Source organism: Oxyura jamaicensis, chromosome 1 (assembly GCF_011077185.1).
Source record: "Oxyura jamaicensis isolate SHBP4307 breed ruddy duck chromosome 1, BPBGC_Ojam_1.0, whole genome shotgun sequence".
NCBI lineage: Eukaryota > Metazoa > Chordata > Aves > Anseriformes > Anatidae > Oxyura > Oxyura jamaicensis.
The window spans coordinates 49,769,604-49,790,087 of NC_048893.1; the positions used below are offsets into that span (position 1 = coordinate 49,769,604).

Consider the following 20,484-nt stretch of genomic DNA (forward strand, 5'->3'; position numbering starts at 1 on the left):
AGCTAAAGATTAACTGGTAGCAGTTCCCTTATATTTCACTAAATTCAGGAGGGAGCAAGTTAGACTTTGGAAATAAGTATGAGTAGAAAGATTACATGCAAAGCTTGGAAAGAAACAGTATTATGTATCTGATTTTTTCCTTTAGTATTTTTAGAGATAAATATTGCAGCAGTTTGATTTTCATATTACAACTGATAGGCTTTTGTTATTGGAAAAGTTTTAAGAACATTTTAGGAAATACCATTGATGTACTGTCTACTAATAGACTATTGGGTAGTAGTGGTGGCAGTAGTCATGTGTTTATTCCTGCTATTTTTAACCAGTTAAGAGGTAGGGATCAAGGCTAAACTAGTTACCTAGTTTATTTCTACAGTCAGTAAATAAAGAGAAAGGCACTTAAAAGAAGCATTCATTCCCCTGCTATCAATGCAGTTTAAATGAGTCACCTTTGGGAAGTCCTAGTCAGTTCATCTAAACACACTCATCAGAATTTACCAGCGATTTGAAATACTAGCAGCTCTTGTGTCTTGCAGATGAGAATGAAGTGTAACATCTAGAACTAGATTAGGAGAATCTTTGGACAATTTCTTCTAAACTAACATTAATTATTTGCATTTATCTTTGGTCCTATAACAACACAGGAGAAAGATTGATTTTCAACATTCTGCTGAGTTGGAATTCTTAGGACCATAGAGAAAGTGAATAGATAACATTAACGTAAACACAGGTCAGCGTACATTAGTGTAAAAAAAAAAAAAAAAAAAAAAAAAAAAAACGCCAAACTAAACTTTTGCACAAACTTTTGGTTTGATAACTAAATTATTAGAAAAATAAATTAAAAATTACCCTTTAGACATTCAGGCAACCTGATCCTGAAAAGTATCTGGATTCCTCTTCTTCTTTTCCTTCTGTCACACACTTATGTCCCCATTAACCTTCTCTTCTCCAGGCTATACAGTCCCAGCTCTATCAACTTCTTTTATGAAAGATGCTCCAGTCCACTAATCAGCTTCATGGCAAAGTGTTGGATTTGCTTCAATAAGTCCATATTTTATTATTATTTTTTTGTTTGTTTTGCTTTGTTACTGGGTAGCCCAGAACTGCTCCAAAAGTCTCCTCATCAGTATGGAGTAAAAGGTAGAAGGATCTTTCCACCTGATGAAAATGGTCTTCCTAATGCAGCCCATGATGCTATTTGCCTTTTTGCTGTGAGGGCACATTGCTTGCCTATGCTTGCCTATTTCTTGTCCAGCAGGACCCCCAGGTCCTTCTTGGCAAAGCAGTTTTCCAGCTATTTTGATCCTTAACCTCTACTGGTGCGTTATTCATTTGCTCCTGTTGCATTTCCTGAAGCTCCTCTCTGCTTATTTCTCCAGCCTGTCCAGAACCCTCTGAATGCTAGCACCACCATCTGGTGTCACTCCTCACAGTTTTGTATCATCTGTAAACTTACTGAAACTTCACTCTGTTCCAGCATCAAGGTCATTAATGAAGATGTTGAAGAATCTCATGTTCAACAGTCTGAATGGTTTCACTTGTTGACAGTTTACAGTCTTACTTGTAAACAGATGTTTACTAGTTTTACAAGTAGCAGCTGAACTGGTGTAGTTTAGTCTAGGGAAAAGGGGGCTCAGTAAAGACCTTATCACAGTCTACCATTGCATTAAAGGAGGCTATAGTTAGGTGGGGATCCGGCCCTTCTCCCAAGCACTATGTGATAAGATGAGGGGAAAATGCCTCAAGTTGCACCAGGAGAGATTTAGGTTGGATTTAGGAAAATTTTCTTTACTGAAATGGTTGTGTGGCACTGGAATAGACTGCTCTGGGAAGTGGTTGACTCACCATCCCTGGAGGTATTCAAGAAACATGTAGATGAAGAACTTAGTAGCATGCTTTAGTGTTGGACTTTAATACTAGGTTAAAGGTTGGACTAGATGATCTTAGAGGTCTTTCACAAAGTGAATAATTATACGATTCTATGATTTTAAAACAGTAATGATCACAGTATTGATTCCTGGGGTACACCAATAGTGATTTGACTCCAACTGGACTTAAGGCCAAAGAATAATAGTAACATTGAATTAATCTTACTTTTAAAATGAGATGAATCTACTGGATTGTTCCTGAAGTGAAAAATGCCTAGCATATCATAATTTGGGCTCTAAAAATATGGAATAGAATTTCTCAGTAACACGTGTAATTAATCCCTTATATTTTGAAATTGCTACAAGCATAGTTAATTTGACATTCTGAAAGTGTTCAGCCCTCTCTGAAATGCTACTGCATACTATAGCATGTCTGCAAAGTCAGTATATACCTACACAAATGCTGTAATTGCCTAAGCTTTATCTTTTCCGTCACATTAAGGTCAAGTTGAAGAGGCATGTTCTTATTGTGTGTGTTTGGAATGGATTGAGTTGTGGGTTTAAGGTGTCATTTTTCTTTCTACTTTGCAGAGAATAGAACTTTTGGGAAAGGGATATGATTTCAAATACCTGATCTTATCTGACATTCCAAAAATACTTTCTGTGTAAGGTAGACAAGAGGCTGTATTATCATGTATGTTCCTCACTTGTTATTTTCACCCTTGTATTCTGAAGCCCACAAATAAACAAATAAAATAAACAAACTACAAAGCAACAATAAAGAGAAAACACTGTATTATGAATGTGATATCTTCATGTGTATGATATATATATAATAGAAGTTATGGTTGTTCTTACTCCTTTAAAAACAATTTTCTCTGTTCAAAATATTTAAAAATTGGAAGAACATATAAATTGTTTTTCTTCTAATATTAGTGGATGAGAGAAGTTTTTGAAGGACTCTAATAATTTTGATTACCATTTATTTCTTTTAAAAAAATGAAAATTTCCAGAAAGTAGAACAGAAACTACTTTTGATTAAGCACAATAGTAACTTGCAATGAATGTATCACATGTGTGAAGAAGCTTTTTGTCTTCTGTCTTGTCTTATGAAGTCTTAAGTCTTATGAAGCTAAATTATGCAAAAGGCTACCACATTTTTTTTTTCTTTTCTTCTAACATTAGAAGCATGGAATTCATCCCATGTCATACTGTAAATCTTTTCCTATTGGCTTCTCTTTGACTATGATCTACTTATATAAGCTCTAATTTGGAAAAATAAAAATGGTAAGTACTTGATTTTAAAGACATTGAAATCAGTGTTCAAACCGAAAGAATGCAAATAATGTTTGGTCCCTTTGATATTTTTAGTCACTACTGTGTACACTATCTGGGAGGGGAGGGGGGTGGAGAGGGTGGAGGGGAGTATTATACTTATTTAATTCCCTTGAATGTTGTTTCAAGATATTTCTCAGAGAAACTTCTTGATATTGCTCAGAGAAGCCATTCTATGATTCTATGAAGGTAAATACTCAACTGTACTCAACCTCATGAGTACAGTCAAATTAGAATGCTATCCCATTATTTTTGGATATGGTAGACAACGCAGTTTGTTTCTTCATTTCTGGATTTCCCGTGTCTCAGGAATACTACAGATGAAAGTTCCTCCTTTGATGTATATGGTTTGCAGTAAGAAGCTCAGATCTACTAGAAAATGTTTTTACAAGGACCTCAATTTCCTCTGTAGATATTTTTTAAAAATAAATTAAAAAAAAAAAAAAGCTAAAAAAAGATTTCTGTAAAGGCTCATATATATCAGTGGCCTCAGCTGGTGCTTCTGCAGAAAATGCTTAGTTCAATCTCTTTATTGTTCTAGAGATTCACTCAAGAAATCAACAGCAAAAAAATATTTCAGATATATTCTACATTTGGGGTTTGATCTTTGCACATCAAATTCTTTGAAGTAGATACTACTTTGAAAAGATACTAACAAAGGAAGTGGAAAAGTGTTTCTATAGAGCTAGTGAATTTATGTATATTCTTATATCTAAATTGCAAATCAGGGGTACCAGTAAGAAAATTAATAATTTCTGAATTCACTTTATTCAGTAATATATTTTCTTCAATTTGTCTTAGAATTTTGTAGATCCAGAGAACCAAGAAACAGTATTAATTCCTTATTTTTCTGCTTTGTCATTACTTGTTGTGGCTGCCAAATACTGAAGTTAGGTAAGATTCATGTCACTTTGTTTTAGCTATGTAAAAGCTGAAATGTGCGCTTGCTCTTTCTCTCTCTCTCATTTGTGGAAGTTAGTGAATTATCTGTTATAACCTGGCCCTCCCCAACCCCACGCCCCCCTGCAACACCTGAAAAAAAAAAAAAAAAAAAAAAAAATTTTGAGCCAAAACACATCACCATTCAGATGGCAGTACATGAACATACACCCTAACATGAAGCCTTAAGTTGAGTCTTATGGAAAAAAGAAGCTGAGTGGTATTCATGACTGCTGTCAAAATTGTCAACTCTCCAATATAAATAGCTCTTTGGAGAATACCAAGGGTTACATAAAAGGTATCACATTACTTTGAGAAGTTAAGAGAACCAAGATGAATGATGTGCACAACAGATATCCTACCTTTAGACTGAAGAGTCTATCTGTGTCTTTGACTTACCCACACTACCTGGTAAAAGCAGAATCTCATTTCACTCACTGCATTGAAATGAAGCAGCTCCCTGCCTTATTGTCCTACTGTATAGAGAATTTATTCCATATAAAATTATATACTTCATCTGAATGCATCAAATGAACTGACTTTCTGATCTTGCCAGGTACTGTTGGTGAGTCAAAGATACAGACAGCCCATAGATTACTTCCCCCATTAACACAACCTGAAGGTATGAGTCCACTTGTAGCTGTTAAGCTCTTTAATAGGTATCTCCTTCTGCTTTCAAATATCATGTAGTAAAGACATTAAGATCTTACTCTGGAGCATGCAGGTAATAGTACATCCTCTGTGTGTTGTATTGTGATGAATCTATTGAGCAGAAACTCTAGCAGCAGCAAAACAATGTTCTGACTAATGCCTGTGAGAAGCATGAGGGAGTGATACCTGGAGTCAGAGAACTGGCTTGCTTTTTTATTATTTATTTATTTATTTTAATTTTTTTTTATTTTTAAGGAAGATAACTTACAGGAGTTACACCCTTTTCATATCTGTATCCAGATATTTCACACTGGTTTTGTAGCCAGTGAAGAGAAGCGGGCATTTTTAGGGCACAACTCAGCTGCTATATTTTAGACACTGACTTTAGAATGAGATGAATCACAGTGTACAAACACATTTTTCTGCACTGGCTATAAGGGGATCCTAAGTGTGACTAGCTCAGACATTGCCATCATAATTGTCTGTGTTTGGTCAAAAGAATGTAATTCTAAGAAGACAACAAAAAACAACTCCAATGAGCTCACAAGTAATGGACATACATCCAACAGATGTATCCCAAAAGTCCAAAAGGAAGAATGGACTGAATATGTCACCTCAGGAGCTAGGCTTTCATGCATCAGTTCACAAAGATATGTGCTCTGTAGTGTTTCCTGGAAGCCTTGTGTGTTTCCTGGAAGCCTAGTGTTTTCTGGATTGCCGTTCTCTTGTGATTAAGGGCCACTAAAACTATTTTCTTCATAACTGGTTTGGAAACCATAGAACTGGAGATTTTAAGAGCATTTACAATAGTGTTTCACATCACAGCTTCATTCGACTGTTAGTCTCCCTGAGCTGTCTATTGCAATGGCAGAGAGAGACTTCTACAAAAGGTGTTTCAGAGTAACAGTGTAAGGCAAGTGCTCTAAAGGAACCAGTCTGAGCAATGTGGCATGTGTACAATCGTATAAGCCTTGCCATAAAACACATTTCTGGATTTCAGGAGCTATTTAAAAGTAAGAAAGCTATCGCACATATAAGAGGGCTAAGCTAGGAATGGATATGAATTGTAGAGTAAAAAATCAAATTTATTTTTTAATGTCATAGAGGTTTTACATCTATTATTTGCCTTTTTTTATTTTATCTAATGTAGTGTGGATATTTTGTTTATTTTCTCGGTAAAAACACTTTACTGTTTGTATTATAGTATGTAGGACCAACTAAAACTTTAAATTAGCAATCAAGTATTTTTGAACTTTAGATGGAAATAGATGTTATTTAATTATTTATTTATTAGTCAGCAATTCTTCTACTGTATTTATTTTCCCTAAACTCTAAAATTCTATTTCCTCTCATAAGTACACTCCAGTTACCGGTATTACAAAAATGAGAAAAGAAGATTATGAAAGTGGACATTCATACTTATTGAATTTATTCTTGACAACATTTAAGAAAACTCCTTTCTGTCTGTGTATTAAATTCATCAGAGTTCTGTGAATTGCTCTCAATAGCACATTCACTCACACTGAAATAACTGTTTTAATTATTAAACACGTCTCTGTGATATTCGTGTAATTTAAGAGACAAAAAATAAAAGCTTCCTGTCACTAATCTGAAGCAATATAGACTCTTCAGAGAAAAAACAGTTTGGAAGTTTATATTTAAAACACTCAAGACAAAATCATCAAAGGCTCCTTTAAAGGTTTATTCATTCCCTACTATCAAGCTCTGTTTTTTAACTATTAATTGTGTACAGGAGAAAAAAAAATCACAATGCAATTTTTTACATATTTTTGCCATTAGGAAGTTTGATAGCAGTCAGTCTTTTACTGCTATGGTTTGAGTTTATATATAAGTGATATACAGAATAGCAGAAAAGGTCATTTAAGCCTTTATTGATCATCATCATGGCACCAAGGGGCATGGATGGGATTCTGTAGGTCAGGTTAATGATTGGAATTAAATTTGAAGTTCTTTTCCAACCTAGATTATTTTACAACTATGTGCTTCTATCATGTTTGTCATATGCTAGGGATAAGAAGTCTATCCTCCACACCTGACAGGCTATTTTATTGATGTTTTGGTTTTGGGCTTCTTAAAAACAAAACAAAACAAAACAAAACAAAAAAAAACACAAACGAACAACAACAACAACAACAAAAAAACACCTCTATCAATGAAGCCTTTGAAAACAAAGTTTTTCTTATGTTACAAAAAATTATCTCTGGCATAACTTAACAGATGCAACTTAATACAATATTAGTAAATGGATAGATTGAAGCCAGGAGAAAAATGGAATAAGCATCTCCTGAAGAAATCAGAAAAGAATCTGCTACAAGGCAGAGGACGCAATCCCTTCTGCTTCACTACTATTTTTTTTTTTGAATTATGGCACATCAGTTTAATGAAATGAAGTTCCAGCTGTTCTTTGGATATCAGAGTTACCACAGAGAGATGCACACAGAATTATTTAGGCTTTGGAGAGATGTTCCCTACACAAATGGAGATAGTTTTATTTGACAGATCACAGAGATAGAGGGTAAGCAAATGTGATGCATGTACTCACAGAGAAACTATGCCTTCATGGATCTGAAATGCTTCTTAGCCCTATGTGTAGCTCTTCATCCCAGGACTCTTCTCATTTCTGCCTAGAGACACTTTTCTGAAACGTGCTAGAAATCTGATGAGTAAGGTTAAAATTACCATGATGGTAGTGGAAAGCTGCTAGTGTACATGGTGTATTTTCTAGGCAGTCAAAGGATTCCTTTCTATGAAGCATCTATTTGCATGGACTCTAATTGACAGTAGGCAGAACTGACCTGGAATGAAGAAGCAGTAATGAAACCTCTCCCACATCTTCTGCTTAGCTTGCATGACCTAATTGCATTTCAGTGCAAGATAATATGTTGCAGATGGTACTGTACTTCTAAAATTGTCTCTCTTAGTTACACAACTAACATCAATTAATAAAATAATCACAGCTAGACTAGCCCATAAATAACAAATAATTTTAATGTCTTCTCATCAAAAAATAAACAAATTCAAGAAAGGCTCATAGTCTGAAAATCCCCAAGTAGCTTCCAAGATATCAGTAGAGTTTCTGCTGGTAAATCTGAATTCAGAATCAGAATGACAAATGAGATGACAAATTTTGGATGTATCTTGCACCCACTGGATTGTTTCTACTGAAAAGAAAGCAGAAAATTATTACTGCATTATGTTTTATTGTGACAATATATGACCTTCAACACATAAGACATCTTTAAAACACGAACAAAAGGTAGCTTTTAATAAAGATTTTTTTTTTTTTCATTCTATAGAAGCTTATTCACCAAGATTTAGTGTTTTTGTTTTGTTTTGTTTTATTCTGTTTTGTTTTTTCCTGGATGCTTTTTATTTTAAAGAAGAAGAAAATTGTTGGCCCTTAAACCCATACATAGTTTTCTAAGCCTTCTTTATAGAATGAATTAGTTAGTTTATTGATCAGGAAGCTTCTGTCTGAGTGCTCAGTGGAAAGTCTTAATGAAACACTTATCTGAGAAAAAGATTAGTAATACAGCCAGTGAAAACCAATTTTCTCACAGTTAATCTCCTAATCTATTTTACATTATTTGCCATACTTTCCCATGAACTTCACAGATACATGGTTTTGTGCAAATAAGAAGTTATTTGGCAGAATTTCATGAGATTGGAAGTTGCTCTATAACAGCTAGTCACATTTCAAAGTGGATTTTTTTCCTATTCTGAAATACTTAAACCTGGTCTAACTAGAGGGTAAAGTTTCCGGCATTGACGTTTGTTAAATAAATAAATGAATAATAATTAAAAATAAAAATAATATAAAAGATTGGAACTCACCCAATAAAAAATCATTGCTTTTTGGTCTTGGCAGGATATTCCAAATGCACATTATTATGTTCTACATAATAAGTTCTATGAAAAAATATGTAAGGATGCCATGTTAAAATAGCTTTTAACACCTGACATAGGTCCATAAAATGCTACACAAGAAATATTTCCTCAGAAGTACATACTTCTCACAAAAGATATTCCTTGTTCCTCATTACATAATACCTCTCAGAATTCTGAAACTCTGGTAATGTTACCACATTTTAACTAGCCACAGAAACTGGGAAACAAGAAAAGCATGGGGGATTATCACTGCTTAGCGGTGAGCATCAATTTTTGTGTTTCAACAAATGATTGCTCTAAATTGGTCATATACTGCCTGCAAGCAGGCTCTTTTTTCTCTCCTGTACTGGGTCTGGCTGGGATGTTAACTTTCCCTGCAGCAGCCCATACAGTGCTGCGCTCTGCACTTGGAGCTAGAACAGCAGTGGTATCACGCCAGTGTTGTGTCTGCTGCTGAGCAGTGCTGGCATAGCATCAGGACTCTCTCTAACCCTCCCAGGGGGTGGGCAAAAAAGTGAGAAAGAAACATCAGCAGGGCAGCTGACCTAAACCAACCAAAGGGATATTCCATACCATATGATGTCACACGCAGCAATAAAAGGTGGAAAAAGGAAGAAGAGGGGAGGGGTGGGTTCTCGTTGTGAAAACGTCTGTCCTCCTCCTGAACACTGGCTACGTGTGTTGAGGCCCTGCTTCAAGGAGGTGTTCAAGCATCGCTCATTTGTGGGAAGTAGAGAGTAATTTCTTTCCTCTGCACTTCCACATAGCCTTTACTTGTTTTGTTTTGCTATTCCCTTTCCCCCTCCCTCTTCCCCTTTCCCTTTTTCCCCTTTAGTTGAATTGTTTAATTAATAATATTTCCTTAATAATATATATTTTTCTCTTTAATTAAATCATCCTTATCTCAACCCGTGAGCTGTTCTTTCCTTTATTTCTTCCCCTCCTCATCTGAGGAGGGGGAGTGAGAGAGCGGTTGTGGTGTTCAGCTGCCTAGCACGGTAAAACCACCACATCTCCACATCAAGACTACAAATAAATAAAGATGCCAGCTACCTTTCTGTGAAATGAGGCTACATGATGTGCTGTATAGAAAACCATTATCAGGTTCAGCCAGGGTAAGAATGAAACTTTTCTGATGAATCCCAATTGGTTTTGGTCAAAACTTATGTATCTTTTCTTTTCACCAGCAAAATTTGTCTTATTCAAAAGTTCAACTAATTCTTTGTGCAATTCCATTGCAATGCTGATGTCCAGGATACTTGGTTATGGCCAAAGAAAAACTCTTAATGTAAACCTCAGGTAAGTACTGTGGGAACCTGAGTCAAAATTTAGCTTACAGAATAAGTGTAATTAGCTAATATAGCCTGGGCTTTCAGTGAAGGTACTGTGACCTGCAAAAGTGTATTCAGACCAGTATGTCTCACTAATATATTCAGTTTAGTGCCTAACAGATTCAAGAAATTTGTTTTGTCTCACTGTATGCACTGTATGTGATATTTCCTGTACTCACACACTGTACAAATGTTATTTGTGGTAGTTCATAAAAGTTTCAGCTTGCTGTTGAATCTATCAGAGCTTGTATCCATGTCTTCCTTTTCTTTGTTGATGAGTCAATGGACAGAATCTATTGAATACTTATTTAACAAAATTTTTAGCTTTATCTTTCTGTAAATTCTTTCATCTGAACAGAGTCCAATGCTATTTTCAATTCTCAGGCTTTTCTACCTTTATTACTGATGCATCCTAAACCCCGACTCCTGAATCTCCAACTGCTTCTGAGGTTTCTCTCTCTGGATATTAGTGTGTTGTCTTCATGCCCATCCTGATCTATTTTTCTCCTTTGCTTCGTCTCTCAGAGCAGAACTTGAGGGCTCTTTTAGATTTCTTTGATATTTTTATAGCCTTCTAGGCTCTTTCCAGACAGTTCCCATTAACTCATCATCTATACTATTTTTCTAAAACCCATTTTATACACTTCAATATGTTTGATAAAATATATCCAGTGGTGTACACTGCCACCCACCCAGTGATGGATTAGATAGTGCTTTGCCATCTAAGTCAATACATCTTCTTATTTCTTATTCTCTTCACCTTGATTCAACTTGACTCCTCCATGCCACTTTACATTTTGCACAGAGCACTGCAGCCAAAGTTCTGTAGTTCCATTTTATGTTATTTTAAAGCTGAAGACACTCCATCCTCCAATTTCTATATTGAATTCACACTTTACTTTTTAAATGTATTTTTGTACCTTGCCTTGGCGGAAGCATCTGTTCCCTCCCAAGCATCTGTTCCCTCCCAAACTCTCAACCTTGGTTCCCAAATTGTCAGATTCTGTGTATATCCACTGTTTGAAATCATCTGTCACTTTTTGTGGATCAAGGAGCAATATACCTTTCAATTTTTTATTTTATTATTATTATTATTATTATTTTTTCCAAAACCCACTTCATTTGCCTATTTTCTATCAGTGTCAATTTTGGGTAGTCTACCACTCATATACCGCTTTTTTTTTTTTTTTTCTTTCTTTCTTTCTTTCTATATCTAGAATACAAGTTTCAGAAGACATGACAAACTCTAAGCCATTTATTTTGAGCATGTGGAGCTACACAAACAATGGTAAACTATCTGAAAATTGTACTTATTGCCAACTTAAAATCCAAGATCTAGCCTTTGTATTTGTTAGCCTCATTGTGAATTAAACCTTCCTTTCTCTCATACCAGTTTTTACTTCTCTGCTGACAGTGACAGTTAACATCCTGCCTGTCAGCCTGAAACATTTTATACATACTTTGAGGCTTTCACTATGACAGACCTGATAGGAGTCTATTTGAGCCCAATAGAATAGCCTATCCATTATAATTTTCTAGTTGACTACCAACAGTAGCTCAAATGTATATGGTAACATGTTTTTATTTGTTAGTTAGTTTGTTTTTCATCTTGTTTAAGAAGGCTGTGATTTTTGTAATAGCCATGTACATTTAATTTTTTTTTTTTTCCTGTGCTTCCTTTGCTGTTTTTTAAAAAAGGATTGAATGCAACCATTGAGGCATCATGTGCCGCTTTCCAAAAAGAAAAGCTGAAAAATAAATTGGACAAGCATTAAGAAGTGCAAGTAAAGCAATTTATTTATGCAACAGTGGAATGATATGTTCTAAGGTTGAGTGAAAAAGCTTCTGAGCATCTTAGTCAAATCAGGGATTGCAATAAATTTCACAAAGGATTTAATAATCCAGTCATGCTTTTTTTGTGTGTTATCTCTGGATTTTGTTTATATAATAAATGTAATAAGGGATCTTCTTTACCATATGCCCTGGAATATAGACTGCATTCAAAGGCAAAGCTCCATTTCTAATTTGGAAATATAACATAAAAATAATGCAATTGTCACTTCTGACATCCATCAGTTCCTCAGCACAGCACTCAGGCAGACTAGAATATAATATAAATATGATCTTGTTGTGGAATCTCTTTACGTCTGTAGATACAAGTAGATTCACTGTATTGGTTGGATAAGTCTAGGTCATTAACCCAGATTAGCATATTTAAGGGTAAAAGAACATCACAGGGCCTTTTGATATATATCTGTTAGAAAAGCAAATAGATCAGGAAAATGAACAATAATCTCTGAAGGTGGGACAAAGCACAAATCCCAAGTATTGTCAGAAAGTGATGAAAAATTAAAGTGAATTGAATATGAAATGGTTCATCACAGTGAGCTTGCATGTATGTGGTATAGAGAAGTTACTACAGGGTTGGCCAAATAAAAAGTCCTCTGAAAAGAGGGAAAACAGGGAAGAAAAACTTTTAACAGTTTTACATTTAAATTTCAATTTTTATTTATTTGTTTCAAGGATTTGTTTATTAAGAACACTATTACTAGAAAGTCACCAGGGATTTGCTTTTGAAAAAAAAAAAATAAAAAATTCATAAAATTCTGTTGAGTGTTGCAAATTCTGCAAAGGAAACATCACATTACTATGTGAAAATCAGGCTTGGTCTTTATTGAGCTTTCACACCTTTGCAGGTCCTATAAAGAACACCTTCTTTATGCTGCAAAGGCATGTGATTGCGTATTTTAGTTCACTGTGTTTTCATTGCTGTATCATTTCTGAAAGTCAAAATAATAAAAGTTTCATATTATTATGAAAAACTGTGCAAATATGCATGAGTACAAACAAATATTAGAGATTTGGGGTCTGAAGAAAATGAAGAAAATTAATCTCATTCAGAAAGGAAGAGTTAGAATTCATGCATGTATGTTAATAATTACATTTTAACTGCTTAATGCCAGTTTATGAAACAAATTGCCTTTAAGACATTCTAATATCTACTTAATTGTGCATGAACAATGAAAGCATAAAATCTGTGAGCAAAGCTGTGACTTCAGAACTGAATGATGACTTGAGGTATCTTTATTCAATATTAGTCTTAGTTTTGAGTAGTTATGAATATTCTGCTCAAATGGCCTTAAAGAACATCAGGGGTCTCACTGTGGAAAGTTCTGAGACTATTTGTCTAAAGATGACTGATGTTACCTACACCAAAGGAAAAATTTACCTTTTTATCCTTGCAAATGTCACTTGTGTAGTATTCCACAATGCAGTGTTACAAATTGGAAATAGAACAGCAAGAAGATGCAGTTCTAGGAAAGCGTAAGGAAATATGTACATACAAGTCTGTGCACCTTTTTTAGCTAAATGCTCACATTATAAATATGCCAAATAGTATGTTCAGACTTGTAGAAAGAAACAGGCTTTGGAGCAGGTTGAAGTCGGGCAAGAGTGCGTCCGCACTGCCATCTGGTGTTAGTGATTGCATCCGTGTCTCCTTCATGACCCGCTGGCAATGACAGGTGCATCATAACCGAAGTGTCTTTCTTTCTGGTTCCTTTGGTTGGTGTAAACCAGTAAGTAAGTTTTACGAACAATTAAACAGCATTGGAACTGTGTTGTTCTTTCAACAGTTTCAAGGATTCTACCTGTAAAACAAGAACGTTGTAATGACTTCATGTGAAATCAACACAAGAAATGCAAGTGTTTTCTTTGAAATGGTGGCCAAACTAAACTCTTCTCTTTCTGCATATCAGCATTAGTAATAATAGTTCTGCGTTCCTCCAGTTTCACCTGAATAATTCTCTCAACTTCTGTTCCTAATACAACAAAGTAATGATCTAATGAAAACTGCTTGTGCAAAAAGAAAAAAATATATAACCACCAAATATATTTATAAACACCTTCCTCACACTTAGGGACTTCAGTCAGGTTGCTCAGAGCAAAGGCAAGGGAACTGCTTAATACCACAAGCCCAATCAGCAAATATGGCACAGTCATCTTGTGAGTGAAAAGACACTTGCTTATTCCCAAGTATTCCAAAGGAAAACTTCAGTGTGAGCAATTATAGCACATCTCTGCTACCCCGAAGCTGCAAAAGGTTGTAAGCACTCCAAAAACTACTTGAATTTTCAGTAGTCAAGCTAGCTTACACCATTCTCTGAGAATTTCCAGTATTTCATCTTTCCAGCGATACTCTGATAAGTTTTTAAAAGAGTGCATTTTTTTGGAAAGCCATCTTTTTACTGGGAGAAATATATACATATAAATATATATATGTGTGTATGTATGTATGTTTCATGGTCTGCTCTAAAACAGGGGCAATCTTTCCACAACATTTCCACAACAACTGTTATCATGTCCTCTGACATTCTGCTGAATCCACAGACCCCCACTAACCACTGTTCTGTCAATGGAGAGGGAACAAGAGTCTGGGGATTCATGACCCTGATAGCTCCTTCCTGATATTCATTTTTTTTTATTAGACATTAAGGAAGAGTAAAGGGTTACTGTAACCTAAAAAGTAGCTACATTAGACTTAATCAGCTTAAGTATGTTCAGTCTGCTTCAAACCTTCCCTTCATCAAAAAAATAGGAACAGGTCTGACCTATTAATAAATATATATTTTTAAAAATTAATATATATATATATTTCTTTGTGCAACATATAAGTTGTTCTTATTCTCAGCACAGTGATTTTAAAAGAAGGCTTTTTACAACCAGTGTCCATTCGCTGCAGTTCGTCTATACGCACAAAACCTAGTAGTCACATTTTTACATTACTTATTCTTGATGTATTTAACTTTCTGTTCACTGGAGTCTAGTGGACTTATATTTTATAATCTTACATATATTTAATTAGTTTGGCAAAGCAAATATAGATTGAATTTTGCATTTGGAAGGTTTTTTGATATTGGTCCAAAATTTCTCAACACGACATGATAAATCATAGTTGGGTATATTTTCTGTCAGGTTAGATATTCAGTTCTTTAAAAAATGAAGGTATTTAAATATAGAGTTTAAACACAGCATATACAGTGCTATTTGTTACTTCATATAGTTTGTAGACCTTTACATTTGTATATGACTTCAATATATTAAATATCATTAAAAAATAGACATTGTTATGGACAATAGCCATTATATTTTAACATTGAAAAACAGTAAAGACATAATTATTGAGTTTATAATATGCAGAGCAGTCTGGAATCATTTTTTTTTTCTCAGTTTGTGGTCAGACCTTTATCAAGCACATGTAAATCAAAGACGTAGTCAAATGCATTAACACAGGTGCTTGTGATTTGTTAGCCAAAAATGGCATTTATCTTGTTTAAGTAGTAAAATGACTGAAATAAATCTGTAACATTGGGATATGATTAAACAGTGCTGTTTCTTGATCTTGAACTGAACTAATGAGCTTTCTGACCCTCTGTGCCACCTTTCTTTGTCTGATTCATCTAACTGGGCCACAAGGGCATTCCAATGCTTAGATGTGTCCAGACTAAGCTAGACATCCATCTTTCTCTTACAATCAGTGGAGAAAATGACAGCTTCAGAGAGCCTTTTCATACTGGTACATATGTCTGAGGTTGAGGGATGTTGCACAGTCCTGGTACTGTTGCCACACTTCAGAAAATATACCTCATTTATACCTGGAAGTTCTTATATTCAGACCTTTCCTATTGGTGAGGGAATTGAGTCCTGGCCTGTTGACCTGAGCTGTCTTTGAAAGAAAGGACAGTTGCACAGGGAAAAAATGTACAAATAATTTCTCTTGCCAGCCTAAAATGGGTCGGATTAAATGTGTTTTTATTGAAAATAAATAAATAAATAAATAAATAAATAAATAAATAAAGTTATGTTTCATTATGTTATAGGTTGGGTTATATATTAAGCTTGAAGCTTGAAGAGACCATGATTACATGAAAAGAATTCCAATGAATTCCACTTTAAAGAGAATATTCTGTGCATGTTTGAAGTGCTTCATTATATATTATTTTTTTATCATATTTAAAAGATAGATGAAATAGTTCTTGTAACACTGTGGTTTTCTTTCATAGGTGACACTACTGTATACTTTTCTTCACATGAGGCACAACTTGAAATATTTTGATAAAATGAGATGCTTGCGGAAACGATCAGCAGTGTCATTCTTAGGAGTCCTTGTCATTTGCTTGCTGTTCATGAACTTGTACATTGAAGATGGTTATGTTTTGGTAAGTTTCTTAGAAGGAAGAAATCCTGGAACAAATGGAACAAAACACACCCCTAGTGGATCAGTAAAGTTCATAATTCCTGCAATTTCCCACAGTTAGTGTACCATTAGCAGTAAAATATTGTCAGCATATTTCCTGATGAACTCAACTTCATACTGCACTTAGGTGAAGTCAGTAAGATCTGAACAGTCCTTTTTACAGAAGTAAAATATACTGTTGTTTGTTGTAAGTATGGGAGATAATGACAGCAGAAGACATTCTCTTTAAGGTATCTTCATCTGAGACACAATATACCTTGTATTTCCCACACTTATTAATTTCCAACAGTTTTACTGTAGAAATAGTCTACACTTTGAATATTTATGTAATCTAGGAGCTCCTTTTTCAGCTTGTACTGAAAATCTCACTTGTATTAAGCATGTTTATAGGAATATAATTACAGAAGAGAATTTACAGTAATTCCACATTACGTTAAGGTCCTAGTAAAAGCAATTTCTTTGTAGTGCTTTTATTCTGTGTTTTTCTCACATTCTGTTTCCCAGATTTGAGTCGGCAGGTTCAGCGTTACAATATGAACAATTAGATATAAATGACAACTTGTGTAGGTTTACGACAGTAACAAAGATTTATCAAAAGATCTGAGTTAGGAATTTTAAAAACTAGGCTACCGACAATGTAACATAACCTTGCAATTTATATGTATCCTATGGATGTCTCACTGATGAAAGCCAAGTAAACTCTGATTATGATTTGAATGTTCAGTTCATCATAGGTTGTATTTGGCCCAGTAAAATGATATTTCAACTTATTAACTGGAACTTGCAAATAATAAAATGACAAAATTAAATATGTAACGTGATATGATCAGACAGTCCTCTTTCTTGAACTTGACTTGAACTACTGAGTATCTTTCTGATCTTGTGGGCCACACTTATTTGTCTGATTCATCTAATTGGGGCAGTATGAGCTTTCAAATATTCTAGAAGGTGGAATACATTCTCACTTGGGTTTGAAAAGCAATGTCATAATATCAAAAATGTGTAATATTTAAATAATAAAATAATTGAATTTATCAGAACTATATATATATCTTGCTAGTGATTTTAATTAAAAACACTTTACTCATAAATTTACTTATTGCAATGTTGTTAATACTGCAAATATGATTACGGCTATGCTAGTGCTTTTTGAGCTGTTGAAAAGATAACCCATGCTTCCAGCATGTTTCTCTATCACAGATATATTGTTTTCTCTAACAGTGCTTGCACTAAGGTTTTTCATTGTTTTATTTATTCATAATTTTCTGGCTGTGATCAAAGTTGACCTGGCTTATCATGTTTTTCCCCCAGTAGTATTTTCTCTGATGTTTCTTCTTCTTTCATTAATCATTTCCAAGTCCCCCAGATGTTTCTGAAAGTGCTTTTATTACCACCAGTAATGGTGTTCCTCCTGGTTTGTTTTTGAAACCTTTTCCTATCCTATTTGCCAGCTCCTCGGATGGCTCCATGTCTTATTCTTAATTTGCTCTTTTCCCCCCATTTTTAGAAATTTGCTCTTTCATTGCTTCTCTCATCACTGTTCTGGCATGCTTGCATTCATTTAGCTCTCAGCCAAGTCTCTTGACAGTTCTCCCAGATCTCGTGATACATTTATGGTCCATCAAGCATTTTTCAAATGTGTTAGGTTCTTGACATTTTAGCTTATTTATTTAATTTTACTTTCAACTCTTATGACCATGTCTGACAGGTCTGTTAACTTGTCTGGTGTGCTTTCTCTGCTGAGATAAAAAAAAAAAAAAAAAAAAGTAGTTAATGTGTTGGTGGTGAGGAGAGACACACTTAGGGATAGCTTTCAAGGACAGGAGGCTAACCAGTTCCCATCATGAAATGAGAAAGTCCTCAGATCCCTGAAGACCTTCTGGCTTTCTAGCTATAGCTGGTTTTCTGATGGAATATCTGCTGAAGATAAATGAGAGGGCAGGTGTAAATGAAACTGGTGTAAAGGTCCAGTTACTCTTCCCAGTCTTAGACAGAAGGCCTTACAAGGACATATGGGGCTGGTACCTCTTTCTCCAGATGCAAGATTTAATGGGTGGACCTTCAGGAAGTTACAGTGAAAAAGTGGGATGCATTAAAACAGGAGAGTAGAACCTTCCCTTTTCAGTTTAAGATTCTCACGTCTGAAGAATCTCTGCAGGATTCCCTGAGTCCCTGCAGATCGTTTGCTGTGGAAGTAGAAAATAAGGACCCACTAGGGGATTTTTTTTAAGTTAGTCTGGTAGATGGTATGATGTGCTGATGCATATATGTTAGCATGGCAGTTTAAGATGCTTTTACTGGAGTGTGTGTACCACATCTAACCAAACATTTAAAAGATATACTGAATTAATATAACACAGATGGCAATTTATCTGTGATTTCCAGTTATTTTTTATACATACTCTGTGTTGTAAGTGAACTTCAAGAGAAGCATGCCTGACTAACTATTCTGTGAATACTACTTTATTATTATTATATTATTACTGGCACTATGAAAACAATAGTTATATTGTAGATGACATAGTACCTTTAGTGGAACAGATTATGTCTATAAACCATAGAGCGCTTTGGAGCACCCTGACATCCACAGGAATCTCCCAAGATCCTGCAAATACCAGAAGGTAAATTATAGGTTAATTAAGAGAGGAAAACCATAGTCATCACAGAAACAAAGAAGACAGCTAAGTAGAGATGATCAGAGTTTTCATCTTCACTAACTTCTGCATCGTAGTCAGAAGAAGAACCAGATTTAAAATTTATGGAAAAAGCCATGTTTCTGTTTTGCTTTCCAGTCAAATAATGAAAACAACAACAACAACAACAACTGTGTCACACACAACAGGAATTTTTTCAGGAAGAAAAAAAAAAAAAAAAAAAAAAAAAAAAAGGTCTGTTTAAATATTTTGCTTGTTAAAATCGAAACATAAGTATTTTAGTGTTCCATTCTGGAACCAATGACATGATATTTTGACCTTAAGGACTGTTTAAAAAAAAATAAGCTTTTGGGCTAGTACAACTGTTTTGTGTTTGTGTGTCTGTCTCTTTGTGTATGTTTTAATTTGGTGAACTCTCATGAAAATCTTCTGAAGTCTTAGTGTTAGTCCAATGACTTACATTTTAATCCGGATTTGGTCGACATAAACCTTCCCCTCATAATTTATGAACAAATGCAAAGTAATATAGCAGCACTAGAATGAAATAACCAGAGAGACATTGCAGATGAGCAGTGTAACAATGCAGGTAGATACCCCTGGATGTCAGCCAAAGATCTTTACTGAGCTCATAAATTGATTATTTACTACTTCTATAAAAGAATAATAAAGAACTTAAAGTGAACCTAGTATCGGTTTACAGAAATCTTTCTTTGTGCCATAAAATACATCTTGACACATTTTGAATATTTATACCATCAAATATGAATGCTGCTTATAGTTTCAGTAGTTGCTCTTGTTAATATTTCTGCACAATGTTCTCAGTTAATGACAGATCAGGAAGTTTTCTAGTGTATTAACATACTGTAGCAGAAGAAAGGAACTCATTTCTTCACTGGTCTGTCATCAGACTAGAATCAAACAATGTAAGCAACAAATAAGCATTCCTACCTTTAAATTCTGTCTCATACCACTGCAGCCTTTTAGATATGTTATCTGTTCTTAAGGACCAAGGGAAAGATTTTCACTGAGACCTAACTTACCTTATTGATGAGGCAATGCTGATGAAGCCTCTCCTTCCCTTGTGCAACTTCCATAAGGCTCAGGGAGCCTCTTAAAATAAAAGAAAAAAGAAAAAAAAAAAAAAAGAAAGAAAGAAAAAAAGACAAGAATAGAAGGTAGAGAGAGGATGTGAGAAATTTGCATTTTTTTTTCAAACCATGCTCACTGGATCCAACAAAAACTTTGTGTTTGGATGATCACATGCATTTCTGCTTATCACATATCTGAGTTGCAGCTACTCAGAAAAGTGACAAAATGACCTGATTGTTCTGTCTTTTGTTGTTGTTGTTGTTTTTAATCATTGAAAACATTAAAAAAAAAAAACTCCAAAAATTTATCTCATCTGAGGCTGACTGATATTCTCTTATCCCTGTCTCAAATACCCCATCTTTTTTTTTTTTTTTTTGCAATAATCTTCTGTCCTCAACGCTTCCAGAAAAAGAAAGAAAGAAAGAAAGAAAGAAAGAAAGAAAGAAAGAAAGAAA

At 34.6% G+C, this 20,484-nt stretch overlaps 1 protein-coding gene across 9 annotated transcripts in view; it reads left to right on the forward strand.

Moving 5' to 3' along the window:
• The window catches only part of MGAT4C (MGAT4 family member C), a 404,287-nt gene that overhangs the window by 380,007 nt on the left and 3,796 nt on the right, over window positions 1-20,484 (forward strand). For 8 of the 9 annotated variants that reach the window (XM_035337914.1, XM_035337878.1, XM_035337881.1 and 5 more), the window contains one exon: window positions 16,093-16,248. In XM_035337914.1, the coding sequence (XP_035193805.1) occupies window positions 16,120-16,248 (129 nt within the window). In that variant the 5' untranslated portion in view covers window positions 16,093-16,119. Of the gene's footprint in view, window positions 1-9,728; window positions 9,999-16,092; window positions 16,249-20,484 lie in introns of those variants that run through there. The other variant, XM_035337928.1, reaches the window with a different exon arrangement.